We start from the raw sequence: 15,058 nt of genomic DNA, 5'->3' as shown, positions 1-15,058 counted from the left end.
CGCAAGTCTTTAAAAGCTTGGGCTTTGGAGTCAGAGCTGCTAGACTTTGGATTTGGCTCCCCGACTCATTACCTTGAGTAAGTCACTTAATCGCTCTGAGTCTTGTGTTTTCTTCTGAGCAGAGAGAAGATAACAGTCAACTCTTTTTTTTTTTTTTAAGATTTATTTTTATTTATACAAGAGCATACAAGCTGCTGGGGTGCAGGCCAGAGATGCGGGAGGTGAGAGGACTCACCAGAGACAGAGTGGGGAGCAGAACAGGCAGATCTTCTGAAATCTACTGCCGAGGGGAGCAGCGGGCGAGACGGGAGAGGTCTGCTGCGCCATGTGGGTCACCTCCAAGGCTGGGGATTGAACTCGTGCTGCAGCGGCAGCGGAAAGTTTCATAGTGCAGTGTATTAACCCCTTGCGCCACCAGGGAGGCCCCAATAACAGTCAGCTCTTGACGGGTTGTTCTGAAGAACTGGGGGGAAGGGGGTGGGAATAATGCAAGAAAAATGCCCAGCACAAGGCATTTTACCGGGCAACTTACCAGGGAGTTGCCATGTGAACAGCTGTTTGTAAGTGAGGTTCCGACAAGCTTCTCTTTCTCTCCCAGGATGCGCTGGGGATGAAGATGGGGTGGGGTGGGGAGGTGGTGTCTATTCCCTTCCTCCCTGGAGATGGGCTCCTGCTTGTGCCACCTGAGTCCCTGCCTCCTTCCTGGCGCCTTCGCCCAGCCGTGTCCCCTGCTCCTTCTCCTCAGAAGGCTCCCTTCTTGGCAGGCGGCGTCAGAGGCATGGTCAGCTCTGGGCTAAGTCACCTACGGCCATCACCTTGTCCAGTCCTCTCAACAGGTGAGGAAACCGAGGCACAGAGAGTGACTTGCTCAAGGTCCTATCCCTTAAGCTTCGTTCAAACCCAGGGAGTCTTGCTCCAGGCCCCTTTACTGAACAAGCCAAGTTTGTAGGGAAATGTTCAAAACCAAGGGAAACTGGGTCTCCCCGGTGGCGCAGCGGTTGAGCGCTGGGTTGCGAAGCTGCCCGCAGCCTCTGCAGCGCCGGTTCGATCCCCGGCTGCTCCCCGGCCACCGGAGGAGGGTCCCACATGGCGCGCAGACCTCTCCTGCCGCCCGCTGCTCCCCTCAGCAGTGTACTTCAGTCCTTCTGCCTGCTCTGCTCCCGCTCTGGCGAATTCTCTCACCCTCCCGCGCTTCTGACTGTACCCAGTGCTTGTATAATCAAACAAACAAACAAATAAATAAATAAAAACATTCCTCTATAAAAAAAAAAAACAACAAAAAAACAAAACCAAGGGAAACCAACCGAGCTGTGTCACAGCCCTGTGGCCCCTCCCTAGCTGCCCCCCAGAGGTGGCTGTGGCAACAGCATCCTTGATTCCCCTGCTGGTCCAGGGGCCTGAGTGGCCTGTGGCCGGGCTGTTGGCTCCCACGGCCAGGGTACCGGCTTAGACAATCAGCACAGGCCCATGGCCCCACTTGAGCGGGAAGCGTGGAGTGGGACCATGGAGGAAACTTGAGGCTCAGCAGGCTGGCAGCAGAGAGGTGAGGGGGTGGGAGGTGTCCTTGAGCCAGGCCTCGCTGGTCAGAGTCCCTTCAGAGAACAGAGAGGAGGAATCTCGTGTCACTCAGTCTGGAGGGTCCCTAAGCCTGCCCCAAGCTGTTTACAAAGCTAAGGCCCTGTTTGCTCACAGGCCCCAGCCCTCCTTAAGCCCTCACTGGAACCTTCACTCCCAGCAGCATCTACCTAACACCTCACACCTCTCAAGGCCTGGCTCATGCAGGGGCCCTCTCAGCCTGCAGAACCTCAAGCCTCTTTGGCCCCCCTCCCTGCTTCCACTCCCTCCTCTGGAGACTGTGCTGATTTGCTCAGCACCCCCACCCCGAGACCCTGTTCACTAAACATAACATGGCCTAGACCGGCCACGGCCCCCAGCTGGCCTCCCCATTTGTCTCTCAGCCGGAGGCGGGCTTCCTGTGGAGTTCATGAAGCACAAGCTGAGCCTGTCTGTCCCTTGCATGGCCTGTGCCTGTCCCTTGCATGGCCTGTGAGGGCTGGGGCTGCTGGGAGCTACAGAATGTTCAAGGAGGGAAGCAGAGCCAGGCTCTACTCAGGAAACATTTCCCATTGGGCTCCTGGCAAACTGCCGGAGGCCAGAGCAAGAATGGACCCAGGTATCCAGGGCCCCAGTGATTTGTTTGTTGTGCTTTCCTTTCTCATCCTAAATAAATGTTTCCTAAACGGGGCCCCTTGACATTGGATTTGCCCTACTCTTTCTCCTTCCAGTTCATTCTCCACAACGCAGCCAGCAGCATCTGTCCCCGCAGGCCCGGGACTGCCCTGTGGCTCCCCACTGCTCCCGAGGCTGCCTCCAGCGGCATCTCCCACCACTGTGCCCTTCGCCCCTCTGCTCTGGCCTTAAGGAGGCTGACGACATGGCTGGCTTCACGGCACCCCACTTGTCCCCAGACTCCTCCTCAACCTTCAGGATTCGGGTTCGGCAATGCTTCCTCAGTGAGGACCCCAAACCCCAGATCACATCACAGGCACCTCACACCAGACCTTCCATAGGGCTGACAGCCCCTGCACGGGGTGCCTTAATCTGCCCCTAAGACACCCCGCATTTCTCATTCACATCACACGGCTGTTCAGGCCAAAAATCTAAGAACCCCTATACTGCCCTCCCTCCTTCCTTCCTTTCTCTCAAACCTGTACCTAATTGATCAGGAAATCCCATCAACTCTTCAGAACAAGCCCAGAATCCAACCAGTTTTGGCCACTCCCTGGCCGGGGCTCAAACCCAGGCCGCGGAGGTGACAGTGCTGAGACTCAACCCCCAGGGGAGGCGCCCACAGCTTTGCTTTTCCTGACAGAACTCGTTGCCTGCGTGGACTTTCAGTGATGACTGGTGTGTGGGTGAAGGGGGGAGGAAGGCAGGGCACCCAGAAAAGCCAGAGTGAGTGTTGAGGAGGTTGGGGGGGCTCACCCCAATTCCAGCCACCCCAGAAGTCACCGTCCCCAGTAGGCGGTGGAGGGGGTGTGTGGCTCTGGTGTCCCTTCCCTTGGGCAGGGCTGGGAGAACAAGTCCCAGCCTCGTGCCTGTGCCCCCGACCACACCGGTCCCGTTTCCTCTGCCCGCTGGACTTCAGGCCTGCTTCTTTGTGTGGCATGGAGAGTTGCTCGCCGCCTTGCCGAGAGTGAGCTCATTTTTATGCCCTTGTCAGGCTTTTCACAAAAATAAATTGCTAGATAAGAAAAGAATCCCATTCCCGCCCACGTGGCCCCATTTTTGTTTGGAAAACGGTCTCAGTGCCCATAAAAAGGAAAGGACCAGTGAGTCCAGCACCTCCCCAGCCCCGTCCCCAGGTCCAAGAAGTGGGGGGACGGGAGCCCGGAGCACGTTCCAGCAAAAACAACGGGCTGGGGTTGGAACCCGATGCCCAGTCTGGGTCTGAGGAGGGGCTGGCCCTGTGCCCACCCAGCTGGGCCGCTTCCTCCCAGACAGGGTGACTTTCCTGTCCAGAGCACACCGAGCACGCTGCCGGGTGGGGGGCCTGGGCCGGCACCGGGAGGAAGGTATCCGCAGGCGTTTCCCCACCTCAGCCCCCAGGGTGAAGAGGCCCCTCTCAGGAGTCAGAGACCAGTGGTCGGGCTCAAGCTGTCTCTTAGGTGGCCATTCCTGATGGGTTGAGTCAAAACTACCTGCTCAGCCTTGGTCCAGCTGCCCCTGCATCCGTGGTGGGCCCCAGGGTGTCTCTGGCAGCCCTGGCCTGCCCTGAGGCAGTGGCCTTCTGTGGCTGCAGCACGAGTTTGATCCCTGGCCAGGGAGCTACCCACATGGCGCAGCAGACCTCTCCTGTCTCCCGCTGCTCCCCTCAGCAGTGTGTTTCAGTCCGTCTGCCTGTTCTGCTCCCCACTCTCTCTGGTGAATCCTCTCACCCCCTGCACCTCTGGCCCACACCCCAGTTCTTGAATGCATAAATAAATAAATCTTAAAAAAAAGAAAAAGCCTCCTTTCCTCTGTGAGTTCATGGTTCTGAGCACAGATTGAAAATAATTTTTATTGTTCATGGAGAGGGCAGGGGAGGCCGGGACAGGGGAAGCCGTTCTGAGCAGGTAGTTCTCTCCCTATCCCTCTGCCCTCCTAGCAAGGTAGGCCCAGGGTCTCTATCCATGGGCTGCCCTGAGGAAAAGAGATTACCCAGCAGCCTTCAGGTGCCCTACCCTTCCCGAGGGCCCCCAGCCAGGTGGGGGGCCAGCCCTGCCACTCCATTTTCAGGCAGCATCCTGGATTTTCAGTCCTCCAAGTGATCCCGGGTGGCCTGAGACAGATGGCAAGTCCTTGTGAAGGCAGGTCAGGACGGGGCTGCTTTCTGGGGCTTGGCAGATGCTGAGGGCTGGGCCTGGGCCTGGGCCGGTGCTGAGGCCTGGGACTGGCTTGAAACAGATGCTGCAGGCCTCTGGTATGGAAAATCCTGAGGGAAGGCAGGGAGGAAAGGATGTAGAACACCACTCAATGCCCCATGCCCTGGGGGGAGGGAGTCTCAGGCCTCCAATCTTCTGGGACCTTGTTCCCATTTGAGGCCTCTGGGGCACAGGATCAAGTGAGTATGAATGGGATGGGGGTGCCCCTCAGCCTCCCTGCTGCTCGCGACCCTAGGTGTAGTGGGGACAAAGGGTAACAGCAATTGGGAGAGGGGATTCCAGCTCCCATTAGCCCCCCGGCCCCCACCAGAGAGGATGTCCTGGCCTGTGGAGGCTCCCAGGGTTGTCTGGGACAGGGCTTCAGTGTCTGGGGGACCATGTGGAGGTGTGCCCACCTGTGTCTGGCAGAGGTCGATCAGGGTGCGGGCGCCCACCAGGCACCAGAGCTCGCCCAGGAGGGAGATAGAAATACCGAGGAGGTCCAGCCAGCTGCCCACCGTCAGCAGCAGCACAAAGAGGCCACCCATACGCACCAGCACCGTCTGGACCTGGCCTTGCATCCCGGGGTGCAGTTGCTGCGCCTCTGTGAAGAGTGGGGGCCTGTCACCACCTGCCCACCACATCCAGGTCCCCACCTGCCTCTCCTCCCCTTGCTCCTCCTGCATCAGGACCCAGCACTGCCAGCTGCCCCTTGTGTCCTGACTTCCCGCAACCCCCTTTGAGCCATCAGGCAGCCCCATGGCCCTTTCGGTGGCCTGGATTCTCAGCCGAGCCCTCCCGCCGCTCCCACTGAGCTCCTTGGCCCAGCAGCCTCGGTGTCTGGTGGCGACCTCGCCACTGGGCTCCCGGCCTCTGCTCATGGCCATCTAAACACAGCAACGAGGCGTAACCATTCCTCCGCTTACGATCCTCCCAGGACTGGCCACTGCGGACTCCAAACACCCTACCTGGCCTTCCCAGGCCCCATCACCTGCTGTCTAACCTCATCCCCTCGCCGACACGCTCCCCTTGCTCAGTCCTCCCCGGCCACCTCGGATTTCCTGTTCCTCTAGCACAGCCCAGCTCATGTCCACCTCAGGGCCTTTGCACCTACCGGCTCTTTGCCTGACCGCCCTTCCTCATCCCTCCTCCTTTACCCCAGCCCCACCCTGCAGCCAGCTGAGGCGGCTCTTTCTAAAGGCCAGACCAGACTAGGTCACTCTCCCCTCCTTATACCCTGTATCAGCTTCTCACTGCCCCGCCTGGCTGACAAGTGCCCCTCCGAACCTCTTCCCAAGCCCCTGGGCGCCAGGACACTCGACTTTGCTCAGTTGTTTGACACTGTTACGCGCTCTCTCACTTCTGGGCTTTGGCATTCATGGTTCCCTCTTTCCAAATCTTCTCCTCCCCCCTCACCTCAGTCAGGGCTACCTCTTATTTCCTTCAAGGCCCAATGCAGGGCCTCCCCTGGTGGTGCAGCGGTTGAGCGCTGGGCTGCGAAGCTGCCCGCAGCCTCTGCAGCGCCGGTTCGATCCCCGGCCGCTGGGTGAGGGTCCCGCATGCGCGCAGACCTCTCCTGCCGCCCGCTGCTCCCCTCAGCAGTGTACTTCGGTCCTTCTGCCTGCTCTGCTCCCCGCTCTGGCTCTGGTGAATCCTCTCACCTTCCCGCGCTTCTGACTGTACCCAGTGCTTGTATAAATAAATAAATAAATCTTAAAAAAAAAAAAAAGCCCAATGCAGGCCTCTCTTCAGAGTTCCTACCACACACCACGCCCTTCTCCAAGCCGCCCGGCCAGTGACCTTGCCATGGTGCTTGGGGCTCGGGGTGCTCCAGCTCAGTGGGCGGGTGGGCCTGGCCGTGCTGGGCGGCTTGCAGTGGGCTGTAAGTGCCCAGGGGTGAGCCACCCGCTGGCTGTGCCTGCCCGCGGCCCTCACCCTGCATGTAGATGACCAGCAGGGTGTAGCAGATGGTGAGCGGCGTCCAGAAGCGCACGGCCTCCGAGGTGGTCAGGAAGTCCCGGTTGATGAGGGCCACAGCCGCCAGGTCACCCACGATGAAGGCCATGGCCAGGGCACGGCCCAGCAGCCGGAGCAGGTCATCGCCACCGGCCAGCAGGCCCAGGCAGACCCCGCAGTAGTGCTGGCTGCTGTGCAGCTCATAGAGGCGGCAGACGTGGTGGCGCAGGCGCCGGGCACCTGTGCTGAGCAGCGCGGCCAGCAGGAGCCCCAGCAGCAGGTTGAAAGTGCTGTGCGGGGCGCCCTCCTGCAGGAAGCTCAGGCCGCAGGTCAGTCCGCAGCCCAGGGAGAACTGGCACAGCAGGTACAGCTGCAGCCTCTCAGTGCCCCGGGAGCCCTGGGGGAAGGTGGCAGAAGGGGCGAGATGACGGGGTCTCGGGCCTCCCCCCACAGGGACCCAAGAGGACTGTCAGGTGATGGGAGCTCTGGTCTATGGGGGCTGGAGCCTGAAGAAAACTTGGGGCTCCTTCCCGGAGAGGGATCGCCCTAACGCACCTGTGCTCTTGGCTCCATTATGAGGTGGGACCCATCTGCTTGGGGGTGCGGGGGCTCAGAGGCCGACTCCACCTTGCTCTGTTCCTGCCTGAAGTCCCAGCACAGCGTGACCCCCCAGTTTGTGAGGCTGAGATGATGCAGGTGGCCGGCACCTGGAGGCTTGTACCCCAGAGCTGTTTCTAGCAACTTCTTGGGACTCCACTGAGTGGACACTTGGCTTTCGCCATCAAAACCCACGGAAGCCATCTGCACACTGACCTCGCCCTCTTACAGGAGGGCGTGCTGACGAGCCAGGGCTGCTGTGAGGGGCCCGGCTCCCGAGTGCTGGGTGGAGGTGAGGACCCCGGCCAGGGACACCCCGGCCTCTCACCTTGTCCAGGGAGAGCAGCGTGGAGACCGCCCTGAGGGAGAACTCCAGCGCCACCAGGGCAGCCACCCGGGCCCCCACTACAGTCAGAATCAGGGCCAGCCCCGCCAGGTGCACCGTCTCCAGGGAGGCCCACTGGGCCTGCAGTCGCTCCTTTTCAAGCCGCCTTTTTGGGTTGCTGTGGGGGCAAGAGTGGGTGTGGGCAGAGGAGCAACCTGGGCCCTAGGGGTGTCCCAGGGACCCCATCGCACTCTGAAGGGAGGGCTGGTCTCCTCCCCTCAGAGGCCCGGTCGCAGCCGTGGTCCAGTCTGACAAGGGGCCAGGAGTGGGCAGGGGTGGTGGGCACTTACTTGGCACAGCCCACGAAGAAGTAGACCTTCAGGAGGCTGTTGAGAACGGACACTCCACAGGCCCCAATGAGGCCTGAGGGGTAGAAGGGAGGGCAGATGCGAGTGGTAGGGTTAGGAGGGAGCGGCCAGTGCCGGGAGCCCCAAGGGGTGGGGTCCACCCTCGGGCCCAGAGCATGAGAGGGGTGGGGCTGATGCAGGGTGGGGGGGGGTGGTGCTCACCTTGCAGGAGGGAGTCCAGGAGGCTGGAGCCCCACTGGAGGGCGGGGAGGCTGGGGACCCAGGAGGGGAGGGACGGCAGGGAGAACATGGCTGCCGGGATCCAGCCCCAGCCTCCAGCCGGGTCCACATGGGAGAGACGAACGTCACCGGGCAAAGGTGTCCGAGGAGGGGAGGGGAGGGGCTCGGAGGGGTCAAAAGACCAGGGGAAGGGAGGGAAGCCATGGGCCTTAGCCCGTCCCCTGCAGGGTAAGGGGCACTGGGAGCCAATCGCTGCCTGGCACTCCCACGGCGCAGTGGGCGAAGCAGCCTCTGGACTGGCGTCTGCTCTCTGTCCCAGCCAAAGTCTGGGGCCGGCTTTTCTCACCGTCCCCTGGGACTTGCCACGCACCTTCCTGAGGCCCCAAGCCGCCTGCCATCTGTTGTCCCCCACCCTGAGGTCAGGCTCTGCTCTCAGCCTAAGGCCTGGAAGGGGCTCTGTCAGCCCCCCATGCCTGACGTAGGCGCTGCACTCGGGCGGGGCTGATGGGAGGGTGTCCAGGCTCCTCTCAGGCCTGGGTGCAGCGGCCTCAACCACGCTGTCCACTAGGTGGCAGGCCTGGCCTGGGCAGGGCAGGTAGGGCTGCTGGGCCCCGATTCTGGCGAGGGAGCCAAAGGTGGGGAGACGAGACTGTCAGCAGAGGGGAGTCACTGAAGTAAACAAAGTAGAAAGCTTTATTGGAGTGTGCGGTGGGGGTGCCCCGGGCAGCAGCTCTTCGGGCACGGAGTGTGGAGAGAAGGTGGTTCTGGAGCCCCGGGGTCCTCCTCAGGTCAGTGTGGGCCTCAGAGGAGTGCGGCTGCCGCTTGGGGTGAAGATGAGGCCCTCCTGGGGGTTGAGGACACCCGGCTCTGCTCCTCCCCTGGGGCGAGTCCCTCCCTCCCCGGGCTGAGTCTCATGTAAACAAGGGGCCTCTCAAGAGGGGAGCACGGTGGAGAGGATGGGCCGCTGGCCCACAGGCACTCCGTGGACGTTACAGGCTGACCCGTGGCCCCGCACACGCTCAAATATGGAAGCGCTGCCCCCTCCCCAGCTCCGGAGGTGCTGTGTGTGCAGGCAGGGTCTTTCAGGAGGTCCCTTCGTTCACGCGCGGTCACTGGGGGTTGGAATCCAGTATGCCCGGTGTCCGGGTAAGCTTAGGACACGGATATCAGAGGGAGGACCCCGGGGGGTGCAGGGAGAAGCCCGGGAGAGAGGTCTCCGAAGAAACCAGCCCTGTGACACGGTGGCCTCGGCCATCTCGCCCGCAGCACTAGGAGGGGGGCTTTCGGCCATCAGAGCCGCCCCGCTGGCGGGACTTGATATCACAGCAGCCCAGCAGCCTAACACGGCGGCGACCGCCTCACGGGGCACCCCAGCTGCCGCCCCTCATCCACCCTCAGACGGACAGAGACCCCTCAGGGCCACTCCAGCCGCCGGGGCCTGGCGCGGAGGTGACCTTGCAAGGGCACAGGTCGGTGTGGGTTGCCTTGTGTTCCAGCCTTGGCCCTGGCGCTGCAAGGCTGGGGGTTTTGGTGGAAGATGCAACCCCCTCCGGAGCCTCAGCGTCCCCATCAGTAGAGGGGGTTTCATGCTGGGCTCGCCGCGCTGGAGGGCCAGGCCTGGAGCGGTCATCCTATCGATGAGTCGGGCTCTGGGGTGAAGTGACCCAGGACAGAGAGGGAAGAACACTTTCTCGAGACGAGAGCCGGCGGTCATTCGGGGCAGATGCTCGGGCTCTGGGAGCCGTGGCTGATGAATTATCCGCACTTTCCCCGAACCTGTAGCAGGGCCCAGGCTGGGGTCCTGTGCTGGGGCCAGTGCAGGGGCGCCCATCCCTCCCGGAGTGGGCCCTGGCTTCCTGTGGAGTCCTGGCGGTCGGGGTGTGTGGGCGCAGGACGTGCCTAGGGGCCCTGGTGCCGGCCCCGCCCGACCAGGTTGCGGAGCTCATCCCAGAACAGCATGCTGAGGATGGTGTGGGGGCCCAGGCGCAGGTAGGCCGGGCCCAGGCCCTTGTAGAGCGCCTGGGGGCCTTCCTGCCGCCAGATCTTCACCAGGCAGTCAGCAAGGCCCTGATACAGCTGGCCCTGGGGACAGACATGGAGCAGGGGTCACGACGCGGGGCATGGGGCCCTGGCTGGCACCACTGAGTGTCTGGGCTTCTGCTGGCACATCAGAAAGGAAGGGAGCCCTCCCCCACCCCAAGGGGCAAGTCACAGAAAAGGTGGCCCCACACCATGCCAGGGGTTTCTGCTTGGCTCGTGGCGCCCAGGTGCCCTTCATCCCTAGCTCAGCCCGTGGAGGGCATCTTTGTTTTCACCTGCCCCAGCCTTCCCAGTGTTCATGCATGAGGTTGTGCAGTCAGGCTGGATTCCCACGAAGGCTCCTCCATTTACCTGCTGGGCAACCTCAGGCCAGTCACTGAGCCCGATTCCCCTCAGGGAAGTGGGGGGGGGTTATGAGGATGGAAGGGAACCTGGATGTGAAAGTGCTTCCCTAGCACACGCCTAGGACCTCGGCGCTCAGCAAACATGCTGAACTGATGAGCTTGCACCCCTGTCATGTGTCTGCGAGTCCCTGTGTCTGTGAGGCTCTGTGTTGTGGGGGCACCCCCCATGCTCCCCCGCATCCACCTCTGCTCACCCTGCCAGCTCCATCCACAGGCTGATTGTACAGCCGGGTGCTGATCACGTCGAAGGGCGTCATGACGGCGACCACGGCGATGCTGCTGATCATGCCTCCGGCCAGAGCCACCAGCCAGCTGTCCTCTGGGAGCCACTGTGGGCACCGTTCAGGCTGTGACCCCGGAGGCTGCCCTCTGCCCGCCCAGCTCCCCAGCACTCGGGGGCTGGGAGAGTGGGGACAGAGCAGACGGGAGCCCACCAGCCGTTCCCCAGCCCATCACCCCCAGCTCTTTACATTCCTCGAGCTACCACCCATGAGGGCTGAGCCACGGTGCCCACTGTTCCAGGGGTCCCCATCGTCCACTGTGGGGGTCCAGCTGGAGATATGAGGGAGCTTGTGGGCCCAAAGAGAGGGACAAAGGAGGCAGGCGGCCCTCTTCATGCCTGTGTCTGAGGGTGGGCACAGGTGTCCCCGGCCCTCACCTGTCGCTCTTGTACCCAGGCCTTGGCGGAGGCAAAGGTGGCCAGCTGGGCGGCTGAGCCGACCATGACTCGGGGCACGGCCCCGCCCACGCCCCGCCACAGCCCCGCCAGGCCCTGCTGCCGCCAGATGGTCTCCAAGGCGCCCAGGATGCTCTGTGGGGAGAGAGCACGGGATCACTGGGCAGCCCCTGCCAGCTCCGGAGCCCATCCAGCTCCCCCAGCCCAGGCACCCTGGGGAGCGAGGGATGACCCACCTGGTGGTGGTGCTGGTGCCCTACAGCCATCGCAGCCACTGTCTGGGCTTGCAGCTGCGTTTTGACCTATGAGCACAGAGGGGACAGAGGCTTGGGACAGAGTCCTAGAGAGCCTGCATAAGCAGTGCCCTCTGGGGGGCACCCCCCCGGGTCCCGACTGCCCTGCCTCCATGAGCCCCCCACCACCTCAGCTTAGGGGAAGGTGTGACCTGGGCACATTATTTGGTGTGACCTGGGCACATTATTTGACCTTCCAGGGGCACCTTGTCACCCTTGAGAAGCTGTTCCAAGGACTGAGATGCTGGCTTAGGGCTGCATCTCAGGGGCGGGGGCATGCCAAACAGAAGCCTTTATTCCAGCATGCGCAGGCCACACAGCAAGACAGGTGACAGGGCCGGGCTTGAGTCACCACCCCTGCCTGCTCCCCAGCTCAGGACCAGCAGGGCAGGGGCTCAGGGGAGCGAGGATCAGCCAGGATCCTGGGTAGATTCCAGGTCTGGATCTGGTTATTCTAGGGAGCATCCCCACCCAGTCTGCCCCACCCCACTTGGTCCAGCCGGGGAGGTCAGGAGTCCCCAGTGCCCCCAGGGAGCTGGGCCAATGGGTGATGGAGGATGGAGACAAGCCACTTACCAGGTAAGCAGGGCTTCCCACGAAGGCCCCCAGTGCCCCAGCCACAGCACCCGCGACCAGGGTGCCACCGGGCTGCTGGGTGAGGCCAGTCTGGCATGCCAGGCTGTAGCAGTAGAAGCGGACGCCGTTCATGACGCCCTGGTAGAGGAGGCCGGCGGCCAGCCCCTTCTGCAGGCCGCACAGCCCATCTGCCCGGGCCACGGCAGCTACGGAGGCCACAAAGCCCCGGTAGGGCTGCGGGTAGGTGCCCGGGGCCTGCAGCTCCCCCTGCAGCTGTAGCCGCGTCTTCACCACCTCCAGGGGGTTGGTGAAGACACAAGCCAGGCAACAAGCTGAGGCGCCCAGCACCAGGTCCATTGCTGGGGTCACCATCTCCGCAGACTCTGAGCCAGGGGCTGGCTGTCCCGGGGTGAGAGGCATGGCACAGTCCTGGGGTGGTGCTGCTTAGGCTGTCTGCGCCCCCACAGGGCCAAAGGGTTGGGAAATGAGGAGGCCTGGGGCCATGACTGGAGAGCGGGGTTCTGGTGGGATAGGCCAGCGGCTGCCAGGCTGTCCCTGGTGCCTGGTCTGGTCCTTCTCGGGAATTCACCTGCTCGGGCTGGGGCTGCCGAGACCAGGACACGCCCCCACCAGCTCTGACCAATCCCAGCGGCCTCTGTCCTCCACACCTCCCAGCTGGCAGGGCGGGTCTGGACCCTGGGATCTGGGGGAAAGGTCACCTGGGGCAAGGGAGTGAGGGTAGGGAGCTGCCAGTCAGCCCAGATGCCTCCTCCTGCCCTTCTTGCCCTCCAGCACCTTCCTCCTCTCGGGGACAGAGGGCAGGTGCCCCTGCGGGCCTCTGGCTTAGCTGGTCCTGCCTGGACAACTGCTCCAGGGGGGTGCCCTGTCCACTCCACTCCTGCCAATCGGGGTGACGTCCCTTCCTGGCCTCAGGCTTCTGATCTGTCCCTCCCCCCTATATGGGGTCCCCCCGGGGCAAGTCATCTCTCTCTGACTTTCAGTCTCTCCATTTGCAAAATGGGGCTCTCGATACCTCCTTCAGAGGGTCTTGGAGAATCAGGAGGGGTGAAGAGCATACCCAGCACAGCGCTTCACCCAATGAACCCCCTGCCTCTGGCTCCTTTCTCCCCATTCCTGCCCCCCAAGATTTCAGGGCCCCTGGGTGGGCAGGAGACAGAAGGAGTGGCCTCCTGATTTTGCTCACACACTAGGTAAGGATGTGCCCCCCAGTCCGGCCCTCCTCCTAGTGGTAGCCCCCTCTGAGCTCTCAGGAGGGGCCATGACATGGAAACGGCCCCTGCTGTGGCCGGTGAGGGGCCCCGGCCACCACTGGTAGGTGCTGGTCTGCTCGGGTGGGGACCAGCACCTGCTGCCCATGGCGGCCTCTCCCCAAGGCAGCTCTCTCCTGCAGGGCCGCCCCGTATACCCAAAAGCTCACTGATGCAGAGGCAGAGCCACCCTGCCTGGAACCCACCTCGACAGGCTCGACACCCCTCCTCGGGCACCACCCTTCCTCCCGGGCGTGAGGCCCTGGGAGCCGGGGTGCTGAAGGGCTGGAGGACCTGAGCTTGCCCAGCCTGGCTGACTTGGCCCTCCCTGGCCTGTTTGCGGGGGCGGCTCGAAGAGAGGCCTGAGGGAGAGCTTGGACTCGCCTGGGTTTATCCCGAGTGGCTGGCACGCCCCCCCCAGAACTGGGAGTCAGGAGTGCCCTGCCCTGGACTGGAGCTGGCGGCTGCCCTTGGCCACAGTAAGAAACAGCAGGGAGGGCAAAGTTCAAGCCAAGAAACTCCCAGGACCTGAGCGCCTCTGCAGCGAGTGCCAAGAGGCGCCCAGGAGCAGCTGAAGGAAGAACATCTGTGGAATGACAGGAAAGGCGAGGGGCCTGCGGGAGGGAGGCCCTGCCTCCACCCTGGTCAAAAAGGGCCAGTGACAAGTCTCGGCAATATAACATGTCTATTTTATTTAAAAAACAACCCCAGACTACCTGACCCTTCCCCAGGGGGCCCTGGACGAAGCTCTCAAGAAGGCCCAGACCCAGCCAGCAGGGGCCGGTTGGGAGGGGCCGGTGCGGACACCAGGCTGGTGGGCCTGCTCGGCCTGCTCCTCTCCAAGTCTCCTCCCGGCCCCTTGCCCCAGCCCGGGGCGACAGCCTCATTCCTGGGTGCTACGGGCACGGGCACGCCGCACTCGGGAGAGGCAGGGGCAGGCGCTGTGGACATGCAGGGCTGCCTGGCAGCCGGCCCCGGCCCGCCCACCCCCGCCGGCAGCAGCGCACTCGGGGCGGCTAGTGAGGAGAAGCATGCACTGAGGCCGGAGCTCCCGCCTCCCTGCACAGCGGGGTCAACGACGGGGCGGCTGGGCGCTCGGGCTCCGGCCCCAGGAGAGGAAGGAGGCACCTGCCCTCCCAGTCCTGCTCCCCTCGGAGCTGTTCTGCAGATTTGCGCCGCTGCAGCAATGGGCCCCGGGGAGGAGGCCGCGCTGGCAGAGCCCACGGGGCTCAGACCCTCTCCCCCAGCATCCAGTCGCCCCCTGTCAGCAGGATGCCCAGGGCCCGTCCCGACCCCTGAGAGCGGGGAGACGTCTCCCGCCCCTTGCCCTGCGGTGGCCCCGCTGCCTGGGGCAGAAGCGGGCTGTGGACGAGGGGAAGCCAGCCCTGAGCGGCACGACGACGTGGCCATGAGCCTCCTTTCCTGCCCCCTGGCCACCAGCCTCGGTGTCCCTGCCGGCGCCTCTGCCTCAGCACCAGGGGTCCCGGGAGGCTCTGCCCCGGCAGAGGCTGTCACTCCGCTGCCAGGCGCTGTGGATGAGGCTCAGGGCGTCCTCAAACTTCTTGGTGGAGGCCTCCTGGATGGCCTTCTGGGGGAGGTCCACCTGGGCGGGGCGCAGAGAGGCTGTGAGCACCGCCACCCAGGGCCCCTGGCCCCCAGAGAGTCGGGGGGCAGTGGAGGCCCATCCGCACAGTGTAGCCTCACCCCGGAACTATGGCAAGGTTGCTTTTCAAGGAGGGGCTCGAGTGGACAGGGTGACTCTCCCTGAGCCCCGCTCTCCGTGTGGGCCCCAGTTCTCAGCGGGTCCCGGGAAGCAGCCCTCCCCCGAGTAACCTGCACACAGGGCGTGTGCTCCCGCCTGCTTGCCAGCTGTGTGTGCCCACGCCGGCGGGCGGGCCGCGCTGAGGGCGAGGAAGGGTGTCCCGCCACCCGG

At 63.3% G+C, this 15,058-nt stretch overlaps 3 protein-coding genes across 4 annotated transcripts in view; all 3 read right to left on the bottom strand.

Annotated features, from left to right (window-relative positions):
* Positions 1 to 4,037: 4,037 nt before the first annotated feature.
* TMEM82 (transmembrane protein 82) lies at positions 4,038 to 8,344 on the bottom strand. Its single transcript, XM_037499325.2, has 6 exons — positions 7,851 to 8,344; positions 7,632 to 7,704; positions 7,285 to 7,459; positions 6,339 to 6,756; positions 4,820 to 5,007; positions 4,038 to 4,474 (listed from the first exon to the last, which is right to left on the bottom strand). The coding sequence occupies exons 1-6, from the start codon at positions 7,936 to 7,938 to the stop codon at positions 4,355 to 4,357; spliced, it is 1,062 nt and encodes a 353-aa protein (XP_037355222.1). The 5' UTR covers positions 7,939 to 8,344; the 3' UTR covers positions 4,038 to 4,354.
* Positions 8,345 to 8,464: 120 nt separating this feature from the next.
* On the bottom strand, positions 8,465 to 13,198 carry SLC25A34 (solute carrier family 25 member 34). Its single transcript, XM_037501456.2, has 5 exons — positions 11,858 to 13,198; positions 11,225 to 11,290; positions 10,971 to 11,123; positions 10,507 to 10,641; positions 8,465 to 9,950 (listed from the first exon to the last, which is right to left on the bottom strand). The coding sequence occupies exons 1-5, from the start codon at positions 12,275 to 12,277 to the stop codon at positions 9,768 to 9,770; spliced, it is 957 nt and encodes a 318-aa protein (XP_037357353.1). The 5' UTR covers positions 12,278 to 13,198; the 3' UTR covers positions 8,465 to 9,767.
* Positions 13,199 to 14,264: 1,066 nt separating this feature from the next.
* The window catches only part of PLEKHM2 (pleckstrin homology and RUN domain containing M2), a 36,268-nt gene continuing 35,474 nt past the window's right edge, over positions 14,265 to 15,058 (bottom strand). For both annotated transcript variants that reach the window (XM_037501454.2, XM_037501455.2), the window contains one exon: positions 14,265 to 14,728. In XM_037501454.2, the coding sequence (XP_037357351.1) occupies positions 14,594 to 14,728 (135 nt within the window). In that variant the 3' untranslated portion in view covers positions 14,265 to 14,593. The remainder of the gene's footprint in view (positions 14,729 to 15,058) is intronic.

The sequence above is a fragment of the Talpa occidentalis genome, unplaced genomic scaffold, assembly GCF_014898055.3.
Source record: "Talpa occidentalis isolate TD23 unplaced genomic scaffold, MPIMG_talOcc4v2.1 talOcc4.9, whole genome shotgun sequence".
Lineage (NCBI taxonomy): Eukaryota > Metazoa > Chordata > Mammalia > Eulipotyphla > Talpidae > Talpa > Talpa occidentalis.
Note: the sequence above shows the minus strand (reverse complement) of the source record. Positions and strands in the feature narration are given on the sequence as shown.